Source organism: Hesperophylax consimilis, chromosome 5 (assembly GCF_061612785.1).
Source record: "Hesperophylax consimilis isolate HC1 chromosome 5, BYU_Hcon_1.0, whole genome shotgun sequence".
Classification (NCBI taxonomy): Eukaryota; Metazoa; Arthropoda; class Insecta; order Trichoptera; family Limnephilidae; genus Hesperophylax; species Hesperophylax consimilis.
In genome coordinates this window covers 14,642,716-14,664,277 of record NC_142840.1, presented here as the reverse complement: position 1 = coordinate 14,664,277, position 21,562 = coordinate 14,642,716, and the positions used below count along the sequence as shown (strand labels likewise).

General features: G+C 35.3%; 1 protein-coding gene across 1 annotated transcript in view; it reads left to right on the top strand.

Annotated features, from left to right (window-relative positions):
* LOC149423568 (fat-like cadherin-related tumor suppressor homolog) overlaps positions 1–21,562 on the top strand; it is a 525,483-nt gene that overhangs the window by 289,524 nt on the left and 214,397 nt on the right. Inside the window, exon 3 of the mRNA XM_089631647.1 lies at positions 174–3,548. Coding sequence (XP_089487773.1) covers positions 209–3,548 — 3,340 coding nt within the window. The 5' untranslated portion in view covers positions 174–208. The remainder of the gene's footprint in view (positions 1–173; positions 3,549–21,562) is intronic.

Sequence of the window (21,562 nt, the reverse complement as noted above, 5' to 3'; positions counted from 1 at the left end):
TGGAAGAAATCAAATGAATTTGATCTAAGTACTTAACGTTTCCTATTCTCGCCGTGAGTGTGTCAAAACTGCGTTTCAGGGTACTTATTATTGTTCAGACATTTTGTGATGCGTTGTTTATTTTTATTTCAGTGTATTCGTTTGTAATAATGTTTTTTTCTTCTTTGTTTCAGATCCTATGAGTTGAAACCGGCAATACAGCCTGGGAATGTTTCCGGGCGTACTACCAGTATGTCTTCTGTATTTATTCACGGTGGCCTCTGGCCAAAGCCATGGGAGCCTTCGATTTGCCCACCCGGTCTACAACGTCAGCATCCCGGAGAACAGTGTCGGGAAGATCTACGCGGAGCAACCTCCCGGAGAAGACATCGTCGGGCTCTGGGTGGACCCCCAAAGCGAGCTTGAAATCCGCTACAGGATCATCGGCGGTGATCGTGATAAGTTCTTCAAAGCCGAAGAGAGGCTAGTGGGAGATTTCTGTTTTTTATCCATTCGGACTAGAACTGGAAACTCCGACGTGCTTAATCGTGAAAGAAAGGACAAATACGTTTTGGAAGTGCGCGCTTCAGCTACTAAAAGGGACGGCAAAAATAAAGTGTTTTTTGAGGCCGATACCACGGTAATAGTGAAAGTTTTAGATACCAACGATTTAAACCCTTTGTTCTATCCAACATCTTATTCGATTGATATTCCGGAAGATACTCCACTCCATAAAAGCGTAGTAAAAGTTTCCGCCGAGGATGCTGATTTAGGTCCAAACGGCGAAATTTATTATAGTTTTTTAGAAAATACTGATCAATTCGCTGTTCATCCAACGAGTGGCGTGGTCACAATTACGAGACCATTGATTTTTAATGAACGTCCTCGCCACGATCTCACAGTATTAGGGGAAGACCGCGGTGCTCTTTTTCGTTCTTCCAGTTCCGCACATGCATCACGTGCTAAACTAGTAATTCGTGTTAAGCGGGTAAATCTCTTCGCTCCTGAAATTTTTGTCCATCATTTGCCGGACATCGTTGAAAACTCTACTGCAGAAATTTATGCTATAGTGAATGTCGTTGACAAGGATGATGGTATTCACGGACAAATTAAAAGCTTGGAAATTGTCGACGGTGATCCTGACGGCCATTTTAGAATTGTGCCTGGAAATCAACCTGGAGAATTCAATATAATTGTACATGCACTTTTGGATAGAGAACAAACCCCGCAAGGTTACAATTTGTCATTAAAAGCTACGGACTTCGGGGTTCCTCCAAAACAAAGTTTTAAATCAATACCCGTTCACCTAGCTGATGTTAACGACAATGCTCCCGTGTTTCACCGAGAAATTTATGAAGTGGTTATTCCTGAGACTGCGCCTATCAATACTCCAGTGATAAGGTTAAAAGTAACCGATAAAGACCTCGGGAAGAATGCACAAGTGTTCTTGGAAATTGTTGGTGGTAATGAAGGTGGCGAATTTTACGTCAATCCCGATACGGGGATGTTATACACCGCAGTCGCATTGGATGCCGAGTCCAAGGCGTTTTACACCCTCACGGTATCCGCTATAGATCAAGGAAATACAGGGACTAGGAAACAATCGTCTGCCAAGGTTAAAATTAACGTTTTAGATACAAACGATAATGATCCACTATTCGATAAGTCAGAAATAACAGTGTGGCTTGATGAAAATGAACCCGCGGGAACGTCAGTTACCAAAGTAACAGCAAGAGACAAAGATTCCGGCGAAAATGCTTATATTTCATATAGTATAGCGAATCTTAATCCCGTCCCCTTTGAGATCGACCACTTTTCCGGTATTATACGAACAACTAATGTACTTGATTACGAGAGTATGAAAAGGGAATATATTTTAAGGATTCGAGCCAGTGATTGGGGGCTTCCATACAGAAGACAAACAGAAATGCAATTAACAATAAATATTAAAGATATCAATGATAACAGACCACAGTTTGAAAAGATAGACTGTACGGGTCACGTTCCTAGATATGTTCCCATTGGATCTGAAATTATTACACTTTCTGCGATTGACTTTGATGCCGGAAACATTATAAGCTATAGAATTGTATCAGGAAACGAAGATAACTGTTTCAGTCTAGATTCCACATCGGGTGTTTTGAGCGTTAGCTGTGATTTGAAAGACATCAGAGTAGAAGAAAGAGAAGTTAACGTGACAGCTACTGATGGAAGGCATTATTCAGATATTGTGAAGGTACACTTTTACTTGGTAAATGCCAAAAAATCCCTCACTTCAACTGGAAGACTTCTAAGCGACGAAACAGGAGGTTTCGAGTGTAAAGATACCGGAGTCGCGCGAAGATTGACAGAAGTACTAGCAGCAGCAGAACGGAATAATATGCCTGGTCGGGGAGATGTCAGTCAAGAGGAATTCGCGATGATGCCTAGTAGGTATGGTGAGAATGTTCATACTCCGGAATATGTCGACTTTCCACTTGAAATAAAAGTCAACGAATCAGTCTCTTTAGGAACTACTCTCATAAGAATTAAAGCGCGCGATCGAGATCTTGGTTACAACGGAAAACTGATATTTGGAATATCAGGTGGTGACCCAGACTCTGTCTTTCGTATTGACCCTGAAACAGGAGACTTGAAGATTATTGGCTATTTGGATAGAGAAAGAGAATCCGAATACTATTTGAACGTAAGCGTGTACGATCTTGGAAAACCACAAAAGAGTGTTTCGAGAGTGTTGCCAATAACAGTTCTAGATGTCAACGATAATGCACCCAAATTTGAGAAAACTTTAGCTAGTTTTAGAGTGACAGAAAATGCTATCAACGGAACAGCAATATTCAAAGTGAATGCAACAGACGCCGATTCCATTGAATTTTCAATAATAAGATACTCGTTGGTGACTGACACTAGAGATTTTTCCGTTGACCCTATTACTGGAGTTCTTATTGTATCCGCGCCTCTGGACCGCGAGCGGCAAAGTCTATATGAGCTTAGAATAAGAGCGCAGGACAACGGGGGACTTTATGCCGATGCCTTAGTAAGGGTGACAATAGACGACATCAATGACAACACTCCACGCTTTAGTTTGCCAACCTTCAACGTAAAAGTCAGAGAAGATGTACCCCGTGGTACAGTCGTTGCCATTGTCAATGCTGTCGATCCTGATTTGGGATCAGGGGGTGAGATTCAATATTCTATAATAGACGAAGAATATCTTGATGACATCTTCAAGATTGACTCTCTCTCTGGCACCATTCGCACAGCCAAACTTCTTGATTTCGAAGAGCGCCAGTCTCACAGTCTGACGATTCGTGGAACCGATCGCGGCACTCCACCCCTGTATTCGGAAACGACGGTGAATATTGAAATTGTGGATGTTAATGAAAATATCTACGCTCCGGTGTTTAGTGATTTTGTGCTAGAAGGTTCAGTGCACGAAAACCAGCCAATCGGTACCAACGTATTTATAGTGAAAGCCACGGATGCTGATCCGCCAGGTGGAGACTCGAGGATTAACTACAGCATTAGAGGCGGAGACGGGCTGGGATACTTCACCATTGACAATGAAGGTAAAATTTTATTTTTTAAACGCATCCTGAAATAAACAAAATTTATTTTTACAAGATGATTTTCACGAATCTTCACTGTGTTCATGTTTTAAAATGTTGAAATAAATTTAGAATTTACCTGTTTTACAGTGGGTATTATTATATTACACGACATAAACATGGCTGTTAAGAGATTTTCAATATAGATCAAACCTGCTCCACCACATATATTTCAGCAAGTTTACCGAAATTTGGTCACGCACGCGGTAAATGAACCCATTAAAATAAAATAGTTTTCTTATTTAGCTCCTGGAAGACCTTTTTTTCATTTTAGCTTTTCTGAAAAAAAAACTTCTGGTAATTGTTAGAAACCTTAAATTAAAGTTTAAGACGGAAGGTTCTAACACCCTATACGGATAGACTAAACATCTAGATCTCTGAACTGGCGAGTTTGTATATACGGTTGAATTTTTTTTACGTGCCACCTCATAAGAGCGCCCCTGTCGGTACAGTGTGAAGACAGGGGAAATATACATGGCCACCCTGTTGGGCAGCGTTGTGGGCAGTGGCGGCTTGTACCCACAAAAGTCCATCCGCTACCCTTCGCCAGGTACAGAAAACTTGCGATTTTGAAGCCTTTTGAAGCGAACTGTGACTAAAGAAGCGCCATCTCGGCGCCACAAATAAATGTATTGTGTCTTCGGGTATTTCCGCCTCGCCGAAGAGTTCAGAGGCTTCTATGAGCACCGCTCTTGCTTCGGAGAAATTTCAATACAATGGTCAACATCTACGCTCTGCTTGTAGATAATTGATATTCCCAGGCGACATTTCTCGGTGAGTTATATAAAATCCGCTCGTACCACGTGAGTGCGTAGTTCAATGCTGCTAGCTATTGAAATACCTGTTGAACAGACTCCATTACACTCCAGGCATGCCTTCATTGCGTCTGTACATTAGAGATGGCAATTTTTTTTATATTTTTTTTTTATAGTGAATACCTCACAAGAGTCCCAACTGCTCCCGTCTGGAGCCAGTGAGACTATGGCATCCCCAATTGGGGGATGTTGTGAGGCTGAAGGTAAGTGGGGAAGGGAAAGAGGAAGGTGGGGAAGTACCTGGCTATTCAGATCTAGTCACTAAACACGGCTAAAGCCATTTGGAGCAACGTTTCAATTCTGAATGGTGGTCTTACACCAGGGCGATACTGGTAGTATCTTCCACTCTGGAACGTGCCGCAAATATACTATATATTATTTTAATTAATTAATTGTGAAATATAACACAAATTAATCAAATAAAATTTATTTGCGCACGCCGGGTTCGAACCCGCGACCTTCGGAATGGCAGTCCAATGCGTTACCACTGGACTATGCCGGCCGTCAGTCCAGTGTATTAGTATTAGTCAAATAATTGCATTTATTATTATAGATAAGTTTTTTTATTACTTTCGCTATAAAACATTATATTCATGTGCGCTATAGAAATTAATAATGCTATAATGTTCTGAATCCATGAAATTAATTATTTTTAGCACTTTCCTGAATTATGTATGTAAATATCGTGTACGGTTTCTTTTGCTTTGCTCTTCATTTGCAAACCTTCTTCAGAAAAAAAAAACCCATACAGTAAACGAGATCACAGGTAGGTAGTTAGTTTTATTTGAAATATTACGGGGAAGTGTTTTCTTGGAGAAGTTTTGCATCTGCAGTTTGCAATAAGCGTCACGCTAAGGAGTTTTCTTTATGCGAAGAATCTACCTCCGTGCTCATAACACTCTGTCTATTAATGTCTCGTACATTTTCAAATTTGAGAGGGTTTAAAAACATAAATGATTTGTATGTCATACGTACTTACATGATAGCGTCAAATCACTTAATTATAATACATTTTAGTTTCATTTCAGGTTATGAAACTATGTTAATAAGCATCTACATATACTTGGCGTACGCTGATATAATAATATCTTTTATATCTTGATTAATCGTGTTCTGAAAGTGATAAACTTATTTTTTACTCCATTGTTTTGTCTTCCACGATAAAATTGATTAATATTTTTTAAACACACAGCCGTGAGTATGTAACTTCGCACTATTATTACATAATTTTTCATGTGTCATAAATTTTCATCTAATTTACAGAAACCCTCAGTGGTTCTTCAGAAAATCATGTGAACTGCATATCGTCAAAGCAAAGTAAACTGTGGTGATATTTTATAGTGATTTGTTTGTGGGATATAATGTCGTTTTGCGCTACCTCGACGGCATTACAGTGTCCATCATAAGGGCAGAAGTGTAAATACACTGACCCTGTAAAGCTGTCCGAAACGTTGTAGTTCTTTCTACGTGGTTCTCGCACCTACATTATGTTAGCAATCTTGATGTTCTATATACATTCTTCCGTAAGTGGTAAGCCGTAAGCAATCCAATACATGTTTCTTTAGATTGTTCGTGAATAATGATATTTGTGTCGGCGTGAGATAACCTCAGCGTTAGGAAGCTGCATTCGTTTAACGGTTTAATCTCGGCTGCTAAATGTATGTATTGCATCAAGTGCTATTATGCGGCTTCGTTCTATTTCACACTTGAGGCGACTACGCATCCGTACGTTTCTCCCTCAATGATATTATCTACCGAGCAGTTAACGATGCTGTGCTATTTTAAGTTTCTCTCCCCATGTTCCAATTTAGAAATCTTCATTGTTTTCTTCGTCCACCGTAAACTTGCCGCCTAATGGTGTATTTTTATCCAAAGTAAACGTTCCGTAATTTACGACACGATATATGTGTTAAAAATTGCCCATTTTTCCCTTTTATGATACAAGAATGAATTAACCCGGCTTTGTGCTAGCGATTAAACCTGGTGTTTCGTATAAATTATGTTAATTTTAACACTTCGATGTGGCTTTTTTTACCATCCCGATTTAATTTTTTTAAATTTAACATCCAGTCTTAAAAACGGGTGCACTGAGCGCAGTATTACTAGTTTAATCTCAAACAACATTTTTTTTTTTAAATTTTTTTTGACCGTCAACCTATCCCGAAATGAAATCCTGAGTGCGTCTTCGAATGGAATTTCAATTGGCTTATTTTTACACAGCATCCATTTTAAGGTACCTATGACATGGTGGATTACGAAACAAAATAGTCACCTGAGATTTTATTATTTATTTTCTTTATGTTTTACATCGATAACTCTATAAATCGATTTTATTTCTAATCCACCCAGTAAAATTATTGATGGTCTTCGACCAAAACTGTCGTGAACAGTAAAACGGTTTTAAAAACAACCATATTATTTAAATATTTTATAATAAAAACATCATTCGTTATTTAGGAAAAGGGTTTTCCTGATAATGTTTCTGTCATAAGCAAAGATATTTCGATCGCTTATTTCTTATAATATAATAGAATATTGTGCCCGTGGAAAAGTTTCCCCATTCTCCTTTTGTGCCACCCTTAGAACCTTTAGAAGGTTCTAAGGTTCTTTAGGATAGCTTCCCGCATAATATTTGTATGTTCAATAAATATTATTGTAGTCTTGCTTCAGACAGATTTCAGTATAATGTAGAGGAAATATGTGTATTTGAGAATATTATTAATTATTTTGCACCCTCTGCTGACATAGTCGTAGTTAACTGAGATTATGTAATTTAATTATCTCCCGATAATTGATAGCGAATAGTTAAATTTACAAATTGTATTTTTTAACAATAACAATGTTTTGAATTTTGACTGTGTCGATTCGAATTAATTAATTTATAATTCTTAGGGTTTCGATTCTATCCCCGAAAAATGTTTTTCAAATCTTTCCGCTCATATTTCCAGTATGTTGGAAATTACATCTTTTAAAGATAAACAAATTTCTCGACGGCATAATTTAACATTTCTAAAGGTTGGCAAGCAATTTAATTATTGGAAAAATCCTAGACTTTTTGGTAGGCATTGTGGGCGATCCATTCTGAGAACCCATCACATTATATTTTAATGTATGATTATATGGGCCAAGCTTTAGCGAGTGATGCTAAAATCAATATATTAAACTTGTCGGTCGTCTAGCAAATTATGCATTCGTAAAGCGTATCTATCATAGTCTCAATCAAAACAAAATGTTTTTGTTATTTATATTGAGATGAGACGGCCTCCATATCATATGTAGTAATCTATGTAGCTTAGTGGCTACGGCGTCTACGCATTTGAATCTGGGTTCAATACATTTCTCAATTGATTATAAACATGGATGCTGCTAGATCTAGTGTAATGTCAATTGTTAAGTTTGATGGATCTTTAAAAAATGGCTCTTCAGCTGTTGTAAAAATCATACAAAAAAAGAACCATAAAAACCTCATAAAATGAATAACATCACAAATATAATTACTTCGTGGGCAGAAAATGTATTTTTATCACGACTTATTCTAATTATATTTTGCATTAGAATTTCTTGGCCCAAGCCGTTTGAGACTTGAGCCCCGGGCAACTTTTTCCGTTACTCAGACGGTTACTCCCTAGTTACAGTTAAAGCTCGGATTCTAATGTAAACAATGTCAGTCATTCAAGTTTGCTAGATCCTGGAAATATAGCACGAGTACCTAACTAACGCTTTTTTAATGAAGTTTTCCAAAGATACGTAAACTTCCTTATGGCGCTTTCAAGCTGAGTAAATAAAGTAGAAACGGATGTTATTTCTTCAAAATATGTGTCAAAATTTCTATAATCCTTGATTTTAACTTTATTAAAAAAGAATTAGCATTTGTGGGTTATTAGGAGTATTTATAAACTTAGCGCTATATATCATACGGTTATGCAGTTAACTTGTTTTATTAATTTACTAACGTTGTGGATATTATAACAGATGATAAATGTGAACTTGTCACTTAGGGCAGACCTTGATTCATACCTCGATTCCTTTCCCTATCAGAAAGATGATCAGGATTGATTGAGACATGGCCGCTACTTATATAAGGCGGATGCTGTAAGGTAAGAGGCATTTATCATCCTTTGATATCTCGCGGTTCGCCTTGTTTACCCGTGCGAACTCCATTCCCGGTCCATCATAAATTAATCTTGTATCGCTATGTTTTTTTTTATCAGAGAGTTGTATCAGCTGTATTTTGTTCATATATCTTATCGTAATTCAAGCGAACATCAATTTCCTAGGAAGGCAATCAATTTATTTTATGAAAAGTAATGAGTTAGATATTGAGGAGATTGATAAGCGTAATTTTAAACAAAATAATGATAGTAATTATTTAAGTCCATCTTAACAATGGTACTTTGTATTGAGAAGGATCGGAATAAGGTAAGTCAGTAAGTTAATTAATTATACACCTTGCATGCAAATAGCTTCCTCGCAAACCGCCTCCGTTTGATATGCATGCGGCTCTAATCGTCTACATTCTAGGACTTATTTTTCTAGCTACTTGCCGACTAACTGAGAAAATGTTACTGATTCAAAGTCTCATACATATTTAAACTTCTTAGACAAGGCAACTTACACAAAGTCTACGATAATCTCCAAAGAAACCTCTTCATTCTTATCCACGTTCCGTGAATTCGGTGCTTTGACATTGCCCACCTAGTAAAAAATAAACCAATGATTAATTACACGGCATTTGCTGTTCAAAGCTTGTTTGTTTGCTAACTTAACTGATTTCTTCTCCTCTGATTAGAAAAGTTATCTTGGTAAATATAAGTTCATAAATAATTTCACCTACTGGTAGGATCATCAAATCTTGAAAATCTTGCCTTCCTGATATGCATTTTTTGGAAATCAATTTACCTTTTTTCGCTATTTACACGAATGATTTGGTCCTATTTTTTCTGATCTTCCCTACAATGGTTGATGACATTGACATACAGTAGTTAATCAAAAACTCATCCATCAAAAGTTTTTTTGACTCATTGCTTTTAAATGGGGATCGCCATAAATATAATGTATGTGACTGTGGCTGTGCGACGTGGCATGATGAATGCAGCATCCCAATGAAGACATTGCTACGACCCTCGGTTGAGGCGCAGTAAATAAAAACTTAACTCTGTACGGCGAGCGGTTGTCGAGAAGTTCTCTTCGTGGTTGATATATAATTTAGAGATCTGGACACTGAGGATGTGTATGTAAGATCTGCAGGTGTGAGTGTGTAAGTATCTTGGAGTGATACAAGTTCCAGTGTGTAAGTATCTTGAGGTGAATATATGGATTCCACACAATAACAACTTTATAGATTTAGTTGAATTACTTTATTTAGATAGAAGTACACTTATTTACTTAATTAAATGATAAGTACATTAATTAAATGACAATGACAATAATGCGTAGAGGTGCAGCGTGTAAGCAGCACAAGTGATGTTAATTGTGAACGTAGGGGAACAGCTTGTTCCTGTTTATATAGTATTCCACGTCTCTGGGACCGTGAGAGCATTGTGGACTTTAATCCCTAAGATGCAAAAAGGGTCATGTGACTAATTTGAATATTGCATCATTGATTGGTTTCCCAAAATAATAGGGTTCCTTTTAAAAGTGCCGAAGAAATGAATGTTTGCCATTATAGCTTACTTTTGGGGCACCGGCTAAGATTAACAGTAATATTAAGATGTAGAAAGAAATAAAGGTTGACTTTAATTACTAAGATTTATAGCCTAGGCTGGGATTATAACATATCTCCCCCCTTAAAATGAAAGCAACGGTTTTTTAAGTTTAGTTGCTGTAATTATACTTCAAATTATTTTCGCTTGAAGATAGTTCTTGAAGAGGTACATCTTCGTTTTCCAGATTTGTTAAATTTCTGAATGTCATACTTGGTTGGATCCTTGTAGTGGATCGTCTAGGATTGTTACATTGATTATATATCCTGACACAACATTTATTATCGTCGTCATTATTTAAAAAGTAAGAATTAATTATTCTAAAGAATTTACAACATTTCAATAGTTTGTAAACAATAAAAATAGTTAGCATAGCAGATAACGTATAGATAACAATTTGAAATTTTGTTGAATGTTTAATAAGGAGTGGCTTTGAATTATATGATTTAAGATCGTCATTGAATTGATCGATTTTATGAGATGCCAAATTAATGTCATCGTGTTGCAAGTTAATTAAGTTTATCGGTTCAAGTTCATTTAAGGTTTCATTATATTTTTTCATATTACAGCAATTGTCGTCGACAATGTTTAAAGTTGGAATAGGGTTAACATATTCTGTGATGAGATTACTTTTTGCAATTAATTGTGTGAGACCTGCATAGGCTCTACAACTTGAATTTAAAGTTAAAATTCCAGTATGGAATAGTTTGATATCAAAAATATTATTTCTATCTTTACAGTCGATAGTTATTTTAGAAGGATGAGAATAAGTAAAAATCCATTTATTATTTTTTATAGGCTGCCATAAGATTATGTTGCCTTTGATGATCCTACTAAAACATTCATTAGGTATTTCATTAATATAAGCAGACAATAAAATTGTCTCGCATATTGGATCGGAGAGAGTGGATAACACATCTAGATCCTTACATACAAAATTTTCATTGGTAATAGTTTTACAATTATTCTTAAAATTATCAAGGTACACATAAAAGATTTGTCCTTTGTGATTGCTAAATATTTATGGTTAGGAATAATTAAGGAGAAGGTATTAGGGATATCAATATTTGGAACAGGTAGAGGAACTACATGAAATAGGTTGTATTCCTGCGAAGTTACTAAAGGTATTTTTGTTATGAAGATGAGTTTATCATCAATATAATAAGCAATTAAATCTGATATATCGATTAAAGAATGAATATTTTCGAGTTTTAAACATAAGGGGAATTCTTTTCCGCTTGGTAAATGTTTAATATTAGAGTTTAGTTCGAAGTAAAGTTGTTGAGGAGTAATTATGTCTGGATGTAAAATTCCTTGTTTAGAAAATAAAATAGCATTGATTAAGGAATCAATTTGTTCATAAAAGTATTCGGTTGTTTCGAATAAAGAGCTTGTTTGCGAGATAAGTATATTTTTAATTTCTTGCATATTCATTTTATCGTGGTCTTCCTTAAAATAGTTATTTATTTTTATAATATTTTTATTCATAGTATATTCGTCATAGTTAAGTTTAGCAAGGGTAGAATTGAAATTTATGAGAGTCGATTTAGTGACTTGTAATTGTTCTTTCATCAGATTATAAATATGTTTGTCATCTGACATGACGCGTTCAATCGCATCATCATAATATTGCGCATCTTCGGAGTCGAGGGTTCCGAAAACAGCTTTAAATATTTTTCCAACACCATCGATTAAACCGCGTTTTGTGCGTTGGTTGGAAACAAGGTGTGTAATTGATTCATATTTAGTTTTACATTTTTTAATAGTATTAAAAACAGGTTTTAAAAGATCTCTGCAATTGTCGTTAGGTACGTATGATAAATATTTGGAACATGTGCTTTTAGTTAAAGCATAATTATCTTCTAAAATTCGTATTTGTCTAGGGAAGGTACTAATATTTAAGTAGGTAATAACTTTCCAATCATCATTATAAACTTTTAATTTTCCAATTTGATCGAAGAAGAGTCCATTTCCAGTGGTTATTGGTTGGACGTCTTGGGAAAGAATTAAAATAGTCTTGAAGGACCTGGAACAGGAGAAAAAGCGCGATATGGCTTAATTCTGTTAACATGGAATCTTTTTAATGAATTATTTTCCATTCTTATGGTAACATTATGATTATTATGAACCTGTACAATCTTGTACGGTCCTTTCCAATTAGGAATAAGTTTCTTGCTTAATGATTTAGGTTTATTAGTATTTTTTATTAATATTAAGTCGTTAATTTTATAAATATTATTCGATACATTTCTATCGTAATATTTTTTAGATGTCTCTTTGGCATGTCCGATTCTTTCACGGGCAAGTGATCTGGTAATGGCGAATTTATACTTTAATTGGTTAAGATAACTTTCGTAAGTTGGGTTTGAATCTGGGTTTTCTAAAGAGCTTGGTAAAATAGGTTTATGTCCAAAGACAAGTTCGTAAGGAGTGAATTTAGTTGTACAGTGAGTACTTGTATTATATGAAAACATAGCTAGAGGGATATAGTCGTCCCAATTTGTTTGGTCGCTATCTATATAATGAGTAAGATAATCCTTTAAAGTAGAATGAGAGCGTTCTAGTGCTCCATTTGTTTGTGGGTGATAAACAGTAGTTTTCAAATGTTTTATTTTAAATAGGTTGGTAAGATGTTTCATTAAATTACTAGTAAATTGAACACCTTGATCTGTGAGGATTGACTTAGGTATTCCATAGTGAGAAAAGAATTTAACGAGGCAATCAGCTACAGTTTCTGTTTCCGTAGAGTTAACTGCATAAGCTTGAGAAAACTTTGTAAGATCGTCTTGAAATGTGACGATGTATTTATTATTATTGACAGTTTCATTAAGTGGTCCGACTATGTCGACCGCAATTCTTTCAAAAGCTTCCGTGGAAGTGGTAGTGGTTTCCATTGGAGCTTTATATGCTCTTCTGTCAGTTTTATTTTTCTGACAGTGGATACAATTTTTCACATAATTTTCTATATCATCTTTCATTTTTTCCCATCGGTATCTTTCTTTGATCCGACTGTAGGTTCTGAAGAAACCTGGATGTCCGGCCATAGGGCTATCGTGACATTCTTTTAATATTACGGGAATTTGCGAAGTTGAAGGGTTAATGATTTTATTGTGATTAATATTGATTTTAATCTTTAAGTTTCTAAAAAGATATTGAATAATTTCCTTTATTTTTATAAAAGGAATGGAATCAAATGAGTTTTGGAAGTTCGGTAACGTAATTTCAGTTACACGTTTTTCAATAAGTTTAGATCTTAAATTTTTAAGTGTTAGGAAAATATCTTTAGGAGTTGCTTTGTCGAAGTAATGAGTTTTGGTAAAGCAATGAAAGTAAGTTTTCTTATTATCTGTTGATTTTGATTCATGAATACCATATAAATTTTTTGGTATTTCTAAAAGTTCGTCAGTGTCTGAACAATTGGATAATATTTCAGCACAGAAAGGGTTTTGATCATCTAGATCGATAGAAGTTGGGTATGCCATATATTTTGACATATTATTTATAAAGAATGAATCATGTTCATTAAAACTAAAAATAGTTGGTTCATTTTTATTAGAATAAAATTTCACGTAATTTTCATAAGTATCATTATTTATATTATTTTCTAAAGGTATTGGTGATAGAGTATCATCTATTTCTAAATTATTTGTAGGTAAATTATTAAGATAAGTTTCTAAATCATCGACATTTATTTCGTCGAGACATGGTTCGTTTAAAAGATCAATAATATCTTGAGAAGGTGAATTTTCATCTTCTGTTACAATGTTTATTGGAATACGAGACAAACAATCGGCATTAGAATTTATTCTGCCTGGTTTGTATTCTATTTCATATTCGTATTCTTCGAGTTTTAATCGCCAACGTAACAATTTGCTACTGGGATTGGTAACATTCATTAACCATTTTAATGGTCTATGATCGGTGTAAATTTTAAATTTTCTTCCGAAAAGGTAAGGACGAAAATGTCCTACAGCCCAAACAATGGCTAAAAGTTCTTTTTCAGAGGTACTATAATTACCTTCTGCTTTATTTAAAGTTCTGGACGCATAAGATATTGGTAAATCTTCTCCAACTTTTCCTTGGCTCAAAATTGCACCTATTGCATAATTTGAGGCGTCAGTAGTTAAAACGAAATCTCTAGTGAAATCTGGATATTGTAAAATAGGATAAGAAGTTAATTTTTCTTTCAATGTATCGAAAGCATTTTGCTGTTCGTTTTTCCAGTCAAATTTAATATCTTTCTTTAGAAGACAAGTTAAGGGTTTCGTAATTTTACTGAAGTTTTCAATAAATCTTCGGTAATAACCAGCTAGACCTAAGAATGATTTAATTTCTTTAGGATTCCTGGGAATAGGAAATTCAGAGACTGCCTTGATTTTATCGGGGTTAGGAGTAACACCGTCGTTTGAAATTAAATGACCTAGATAAGTTACTTCTTTTCGCATGAAATGACACTTATCTGGTTGAATCTTCAGATTATTATCGGCAAGTCTTTGAAATATAGCTGTGAGTTTTTTAGAGTGATCTTCTATAGAATTTGCGTATATGACAATGTCATCTAAATAGACGAAACAATATAATCCTTGTAAGCCGATTAATGCGTTATTCATTAACCGTTGAAATGTTGCTGGAGCAGTCTTAAGACCGAAAGGCATACGTGTATATTCAAAATGTCCATTGGGAGTAGAAAAAGCAGTTTTTGGAATATCATCTTCGTGCATAGGAATTTGATGAAATCCGCTAACAAGATCTAGTGTTGTGAAGTATCTACAATGACCTAATTGATCTAAGATATCTACAATGTGGGGTAATGGAAAGGCGTCTCCGACAGACACGTCGTTGAGTTTCCTATAGTCTACGACTATTCTCCATTTAGGTTTTCCTGAGGAGTCATTTTTCTTTGGTACAACCCATATAGGAGCTGACCATGGTGAAACACTAGGTTGAATAATACCATCTTCTAACATTTTATCTATTTGTTTATTTACTTCTTCTTTATGTACTTCAGGGTATCTATAATTTTTCGTATGTATTGGACTTTGAGTATTTGTTATAATTCGATGTTTAATAGCATCGGTTGCTGTAAGTTTGTCGCCTTCGAGATAAAATATAGAATTATAATTGTCGCAAATATCTAATAAGGAATTAATTTCTTCCGAATTTAAATGATCTATACAAATTTGATCACGAATTAATTTTTTACGTTTTTTACCATCATTATTAGAATTTTGATTAAAATGGTAAACATTTTCTGGGATAGGTTTTAAGTAAATTTTCATGATATTAATGTCAACATATTCGTCTGTTGAATTCAAAATAGTACAATACGATTTATTATTCGCATCTACTTTAGTTATAGCATTTGCTAAATATACACCTTCAATAGGTATTTTTACGTCGATAATCCCTTCTTTAATTTCAGGGTTTAAAATATCGATTTTAATAAGAGTTTCTGATCTAGGGGATAAGGTAAATATAGGAGTCAAATGCTCATTAGGATCAGAAATATGTAACTTTAAAGAGTAATCGTTAATACGTATTACATTATTTTTATAATCAATTTTCGCATTTTTGTTTTCAAAAAAGTCGTTCCCTAAAATTCCGTCATAACCAAGGTTTAAAAAGTCACTATCCACCGCGTGGAGATCATGAATAATAGTTTCATTGCCGAAACTTAATTTAATTTGAACGATTCCAATAGATTCGATCGATTTTTTCGATCTACTTATGCCATTAATCTCTATAATTTTGCCCGAATTTACGGAAGTACCTTCGCCAAGACAGTGAGTCTTGATGAGGGATACGGCTGCTCCTGTGTCGACAAGAAAATGTCTTTTAAAAATAATACCATTTGTAGGTATTTGAAGAACCACATGACGCAACGTATCTGAATGAGATGGCGAATAATTTATATAATTTTTATTAGATGTTAACATGGAACGTTTGAATACTCTTGAGCCTAGCTCGCGACTTACAGTAGATCGGCTCGAGATTCTACTGCAGATCTGGAGTTTAAATGATTTACCTTTGAATCATTTTTCCTTGGTAGGGAAGACGAATTAAGAGTTGCAGAGTTGTTGGGATTTGGATTTTCATTTTTATATTTTAATACTCTGCACTCATCTATTATGTGACCAGGTTTTTTACAGTACCTGCACATTTTATTATTATAATTTTGTCCTGAATTTGGACTAAAATTTTTATTATAGTTATTATTATAACTTGATCCCGAATTTGGGTTATAAGATTTATTAAAATTATTATTATTATTTTTTACGAACATAACTTTACGTGTATTAAAGTTCGAATTATTGCTTTGATTTTTATTTTTATAACAATTGAAATTGTTATGTCCCGATTTACCGCAAATCGTACATGATTTATTATTAATGTTATTAGTTTTAGAGGAATTTAGTAATTTATTTATTCTCTCTTCCTCTAGTGATATTGTAAAAGCTTCATTGAGGTCTTTCGGATTGCGCGATCTCAAAATTGTAGCTATGGAAGGGTTAGTTCCATACATAAATGTTTGCATACCGAGTTCTTGGATGCTGGCTGTTCTGCCTAACATTTCTGCGGGATTATTATTATTTTGATTAATTGAGACTAAGAGGTTTTTTATGCAATTTTCTATCCGTAAAATATATTGAGAAACGTTCTCATTGTGAAATTGTTTGCAATTTTGCAATTCCAATAGTAGGTGTGCGTAATGTTTGCGTTCACCGAATGATCTTTTTAATAGATCTTTTAATTCTGACCAATTATTGAGAACGTGATTGGCACATATGACTTCTGCTTGGCCTTCTAATGAAGTTAATATATATGAAAGAAGCGTATTCTGTTGATTAGGCTGAGCTAGTACTACAGCACGGTCGCAATTAGTTAAGAAGGCACAGAGTTTATCTCTGTTTCCATCGTAAGATTTAATAAATTTAAATAAAACAGGTAATGGTAAAGTCATTTCCTGGGATTCCTGAGAGGACGAAGTAGGTTTATCGTTCATTTTGAGAAGTATTTATTATTATTAAAGAAATGAACTGAATTTAACGCGAATTAATTTAAAAGGTTTTTATTAAATTTTAATTATTTTACGAAATTTATTATTACGCGTTGAAGAAAGAAAAGAAATATAAGAGTTTCACTAATACACGGTTCACGGTGTATAAGCGAGAAGAAATGCATTAATTGTCAATAAGGGAATTGGGAAAATACAGTGTAAAAATTTCTACAGGACAAAAATTTTTATGGACTTACAGTAGAAGAAGGACGAGTCGCCAGTTCATACTGCTTGTAGAAGTGAAGGTCTCGATGCTCGTGGTTTAGAGTTGACAGGATTGGATTCTTGGCTGCTTGAAGAACTGAAGTTCACCGTAGATGTTGTCTCCGCGATCTACGTTGTTGCCGTTTTCTTCTCTTCTCCAGGGTCACGTCGATGAGTTAGGTTGATTTCAGGGAGAGCCGTCCCTGCCTTCGAAAAGGGTTTCTCCGAGGAGAGTATCTGCCAGACTTGTCGTCGTTGTTCCGGTGAAGTGATGAGGTAGGAGTCTTCCGTCGTCACAGAAGATCCTTTGGGAATGTCTTTGCAATCCCACTTCTGACACCAATTTGCTACGACCCTCGGTTGAGGCGCAGTAAATAAAAACTTAACTCTGTACGGCGAGCGGTTGTCGAGAAGTTCTCTTCGTGGTTGATATATAATTTAGAGATCTGGACACTGAGGATGTGTATGTAAGATCTGCAGGTGTGAGTGTGTAAGTATCTTGGAGTGATACAAGTTCCAGTGTGTAAGTATCTTGAGGTGAATATATGGATTCCACACAATAACAACTTTATAGATTTAGTTGAATTACTTTATTTAGATAGAAGTACACTTATTTACTTAATTAAATGATAAGTACATTAATTAAATGACAATGACAATAATGCGTAGAGGTGCAGCGTGTAAGCAGCACAAGTGATGTTAATTGTGAACGTAGGGGAACAGCTTGTTCCTGTTTATATAGTATTCCACGTCTCTGGGACCGTGAGAGCATTGTGGACTTTAATCCCTAAGATGCAAAAAGGGTCATGTGACTAATTTGAATATTGCATCATTGATTGGTTTCCCAAAATAATAGGGTTCCTTTTAAAAGTGCCGAAGAAATGAATGTTTGCCATTATAGCTTACTTTTGGGGCACCGGCTAAGATTAACAGTAATATTAAGATGTAGAAAGAAATAAAGGTTGACTTTAATTACTAAGATTTATAGCCTAGGCTGGGATTATAACAACATTATGACACCGGTGGCGGCTTTACATCATAGGCAATCTCCGCCCATATTAAATATATCTCGTAGCGTCATCTGAGCTGGTGTTTAATGGGGTTACGGGCGAGACGTGACGCCCGCACCTCCTCCGCGTTGCATGGGTTAGGTACTTGATCTCGTATTATATTGTAATATTATGGTATCAAGGATCAGTCAGTTCTCATCCACGTGCAGTCACTCTGTTCTCAGTTGAGTTAAGATACTTGTAATCTCTCTGGTCTGGGCTGAGCGGCGGAGCGCTCCGGGCTCCGGGTTGCAGCTGGCCTGTTCTTCGTAATTCGTCTCTACTTATTCCCCGCATATCTTCACTGCGCCCATTATTGCACCGTTAGTTCCGTGTATAATTTTACTGGAGACCCTCGAGGATATGCACTCATTACAAGGCACTTACTTTCAGATTCTGAGGCCTTGATTGTTCCTTAGAGGTAGGAGCTCTCCTCTCGAGAGTATTTTTCTACGGCTGTATTTGAATTTTTCTCCGGCTTCATTGTATATTTTCTAGGAAGCAACAACATCCATATTCAAATATGTATTTCTGTGCCTAAAATCCACTCATATAATATTCGCTACATTATTCATTATTGCGTTCTGACAATTTCCACTCCCGAACATCGTATATGGACTATATGAAGCGCTTTCCATTGCGCCAATTTTCTTCGCGTTGATTGAGGAAATCTGAGAACACAAAATAATTGTTATTTACATTCACATGAGAATGGAGTAACACTTCTAACCGCATGAAAGGGGACTTTGATAAATTTGGGTGATTCAACATTTTGGCGTTTGTGGTTAAATAAATTTGCTAGCCTTTTCCATCGTCAGCATAAAGTAGGGCGGCCCGCCCACCGCGCTCTGCGATGGAAACACTGCCACTTTTTTCATTCCGCCAGTGTTTTAACAGAATAGCATTTAAAAAGTTTAAAGGAATTTCTATTAACGCTGCCTTGTTAAATTATTTTTTTATTATTTTTATTTTTTGTAATCTTTATTCAAGGAAATGAATATAAATCAAGATTAAAAGAAGGGCTTAAGGGAATTAAAGTAAACCAATATTTTATTTTGAAATTCGTCTCTGAGAAATGTTTTTGTATGGTTCCACTGCGTCCAATTAGAAGCTTTTGTAATAATCTGTCGACTCGAAGCATCCACGTAATAAAAGTAATAATTAGATACCGTTATTTCAACTAGGGGAGGATGAAATAATACATTAAGTCCTAATTAAAGACAAGTTGATAGTACTGAATTCCAATTTTTCGCTTTCTTTCAAAAGGGGGAAAGCGATAGTATGTATTGAAGCCGGATTATATATTTAAAAAGCACCCTTCGATTATGTGCCATCCCAGTCGTTTTTCAATATTTATCTTGAATCAAGATTTAACAAAATTTATTACGTTTTCTCGACTGACTCTTGTAAATTGGCAGCGTTTAGGAACTGTGTCAGACGGCTGAAGATTGAGTATTTCCTAATACGGTGACTTACACTAATGATCCAGCGCTTTTGAGGTGAGAGTTAGTTAAACATGGAACGTGGTGGTCTTCGTGGCGACGCTATTACAGCGATAATAACTTCACCCGTTCTCCCCTGTTTTGGTTTTGCCTCCCCCGGAGTAATCCTCCGGTAGTCCACAAAAGCGCCCGGGGTCACGTTCCGTGAATGTACCCTCGGCCCTCTGTATCTGGCGGAGCAACTCATCTCTATTTCAATGCTATCCACAGTGGTTCCTTCAATGGCCCTCGCGGGTGCTTCCAAGCATTGTGTGAGTATGTTTTTTTTTAAATTATTTTCCTTTTCTTTTTTCCGGAGAGTAAGTTTTTTATTAGGTATGTGTAAAGGAAGAGGTCACGCACTATGCACATTATTTATTAATACACTCTTATAAAAAGAAACAGGTATAAATAGAGGCACCAAACATGACAAAAACAGAAACCGGTCAGTGGCTGAGTTGGCATCGCGTCGTGAGTTCAATTCCTCGGCTGGCTATGTCCCATATCACGACATAAGCAACATTTCTGGTCGACTATGGTGGTAACAGAAGATTTTCAAATATTGACAGGTTATTCGTAACCCGGGAATAGAGAGAATATAAATATCTAATCAGCTGTCAAAAAATACAGTAACACTCTAAATTACTGTTTGAGATAATAACTATTTTTGAGTACTTACGATTATTTAGAATCAATTTGAGAACCTCACCAAAACTCGATACCTTTTTTTCCGTTGTTTCATATTTTTCAGTTAAAATCTCAGATGAAGCCGTGTAGTAAGCTTTATTTATACAATGAAGTTCAAATTTATAACTGCTTTTCGTCGAGCAATAGACAAATATACCTAGGCACATAATAATTTCGATTATTCTACTTATTACACGATCATCTAAATACTAATTTTGGTGGTGCGTGTGTCCCATGTGTGTCCGGCGTAACTCCGGTTCTATGATTTCTGGAACTCGGATTTGAATTTAAGCGTCATTTTCAAAATTGTAACTACTTGGAGTTTTTGTCAAGAATTCAGACTAACTACCCCATGATTTTTAGAGGTCTGCGCTAATTACTATTATCAACCGTTGGTTGTCAAATTTGAACAACTTGAAAACACGTCAATTTTTGAACAGACTAACACAATCTTTGCATCCCCACCAAACTTCACCCAGAGTCAGGTGAGCAGTGAAGAGCATTTGCAGACCGACATTATTCTCCATTTGCACATCATATGAAGATAAACCTAGCATTTGCACAATCGTGCGCAACTTTCTCAACTTACAAAATGCCACTTTTTTGTGCATCCTCAGAGCTATTCATTTAGGATGCTTTGTTATATATTTATTGTTTTTGTGTTTAATTCGTAGAACTCCATTTTTTTTTTTTTAAATTTATTTAAAATCAAATTTAATGATATAATTATTATGTTCTGTAAGCATTTTTCTGGTTTTGTTATTGTTACAGATGTTTCGGCTTTCGACAGTTTGAAAATGGCCTTGAAAGCCGAAACAGCTGTATCCATAACAAAAACCAAAAAATACTTGCAGAATTTAATAATTATATTATTAAATTTGACTTTGTTCTATAGTTACGAAAAAGATATATAGCTACTGCGAACATTATGTATATTTGTATTAAAGACCTACGTATTTTCATGTTTATAAATTAATTAA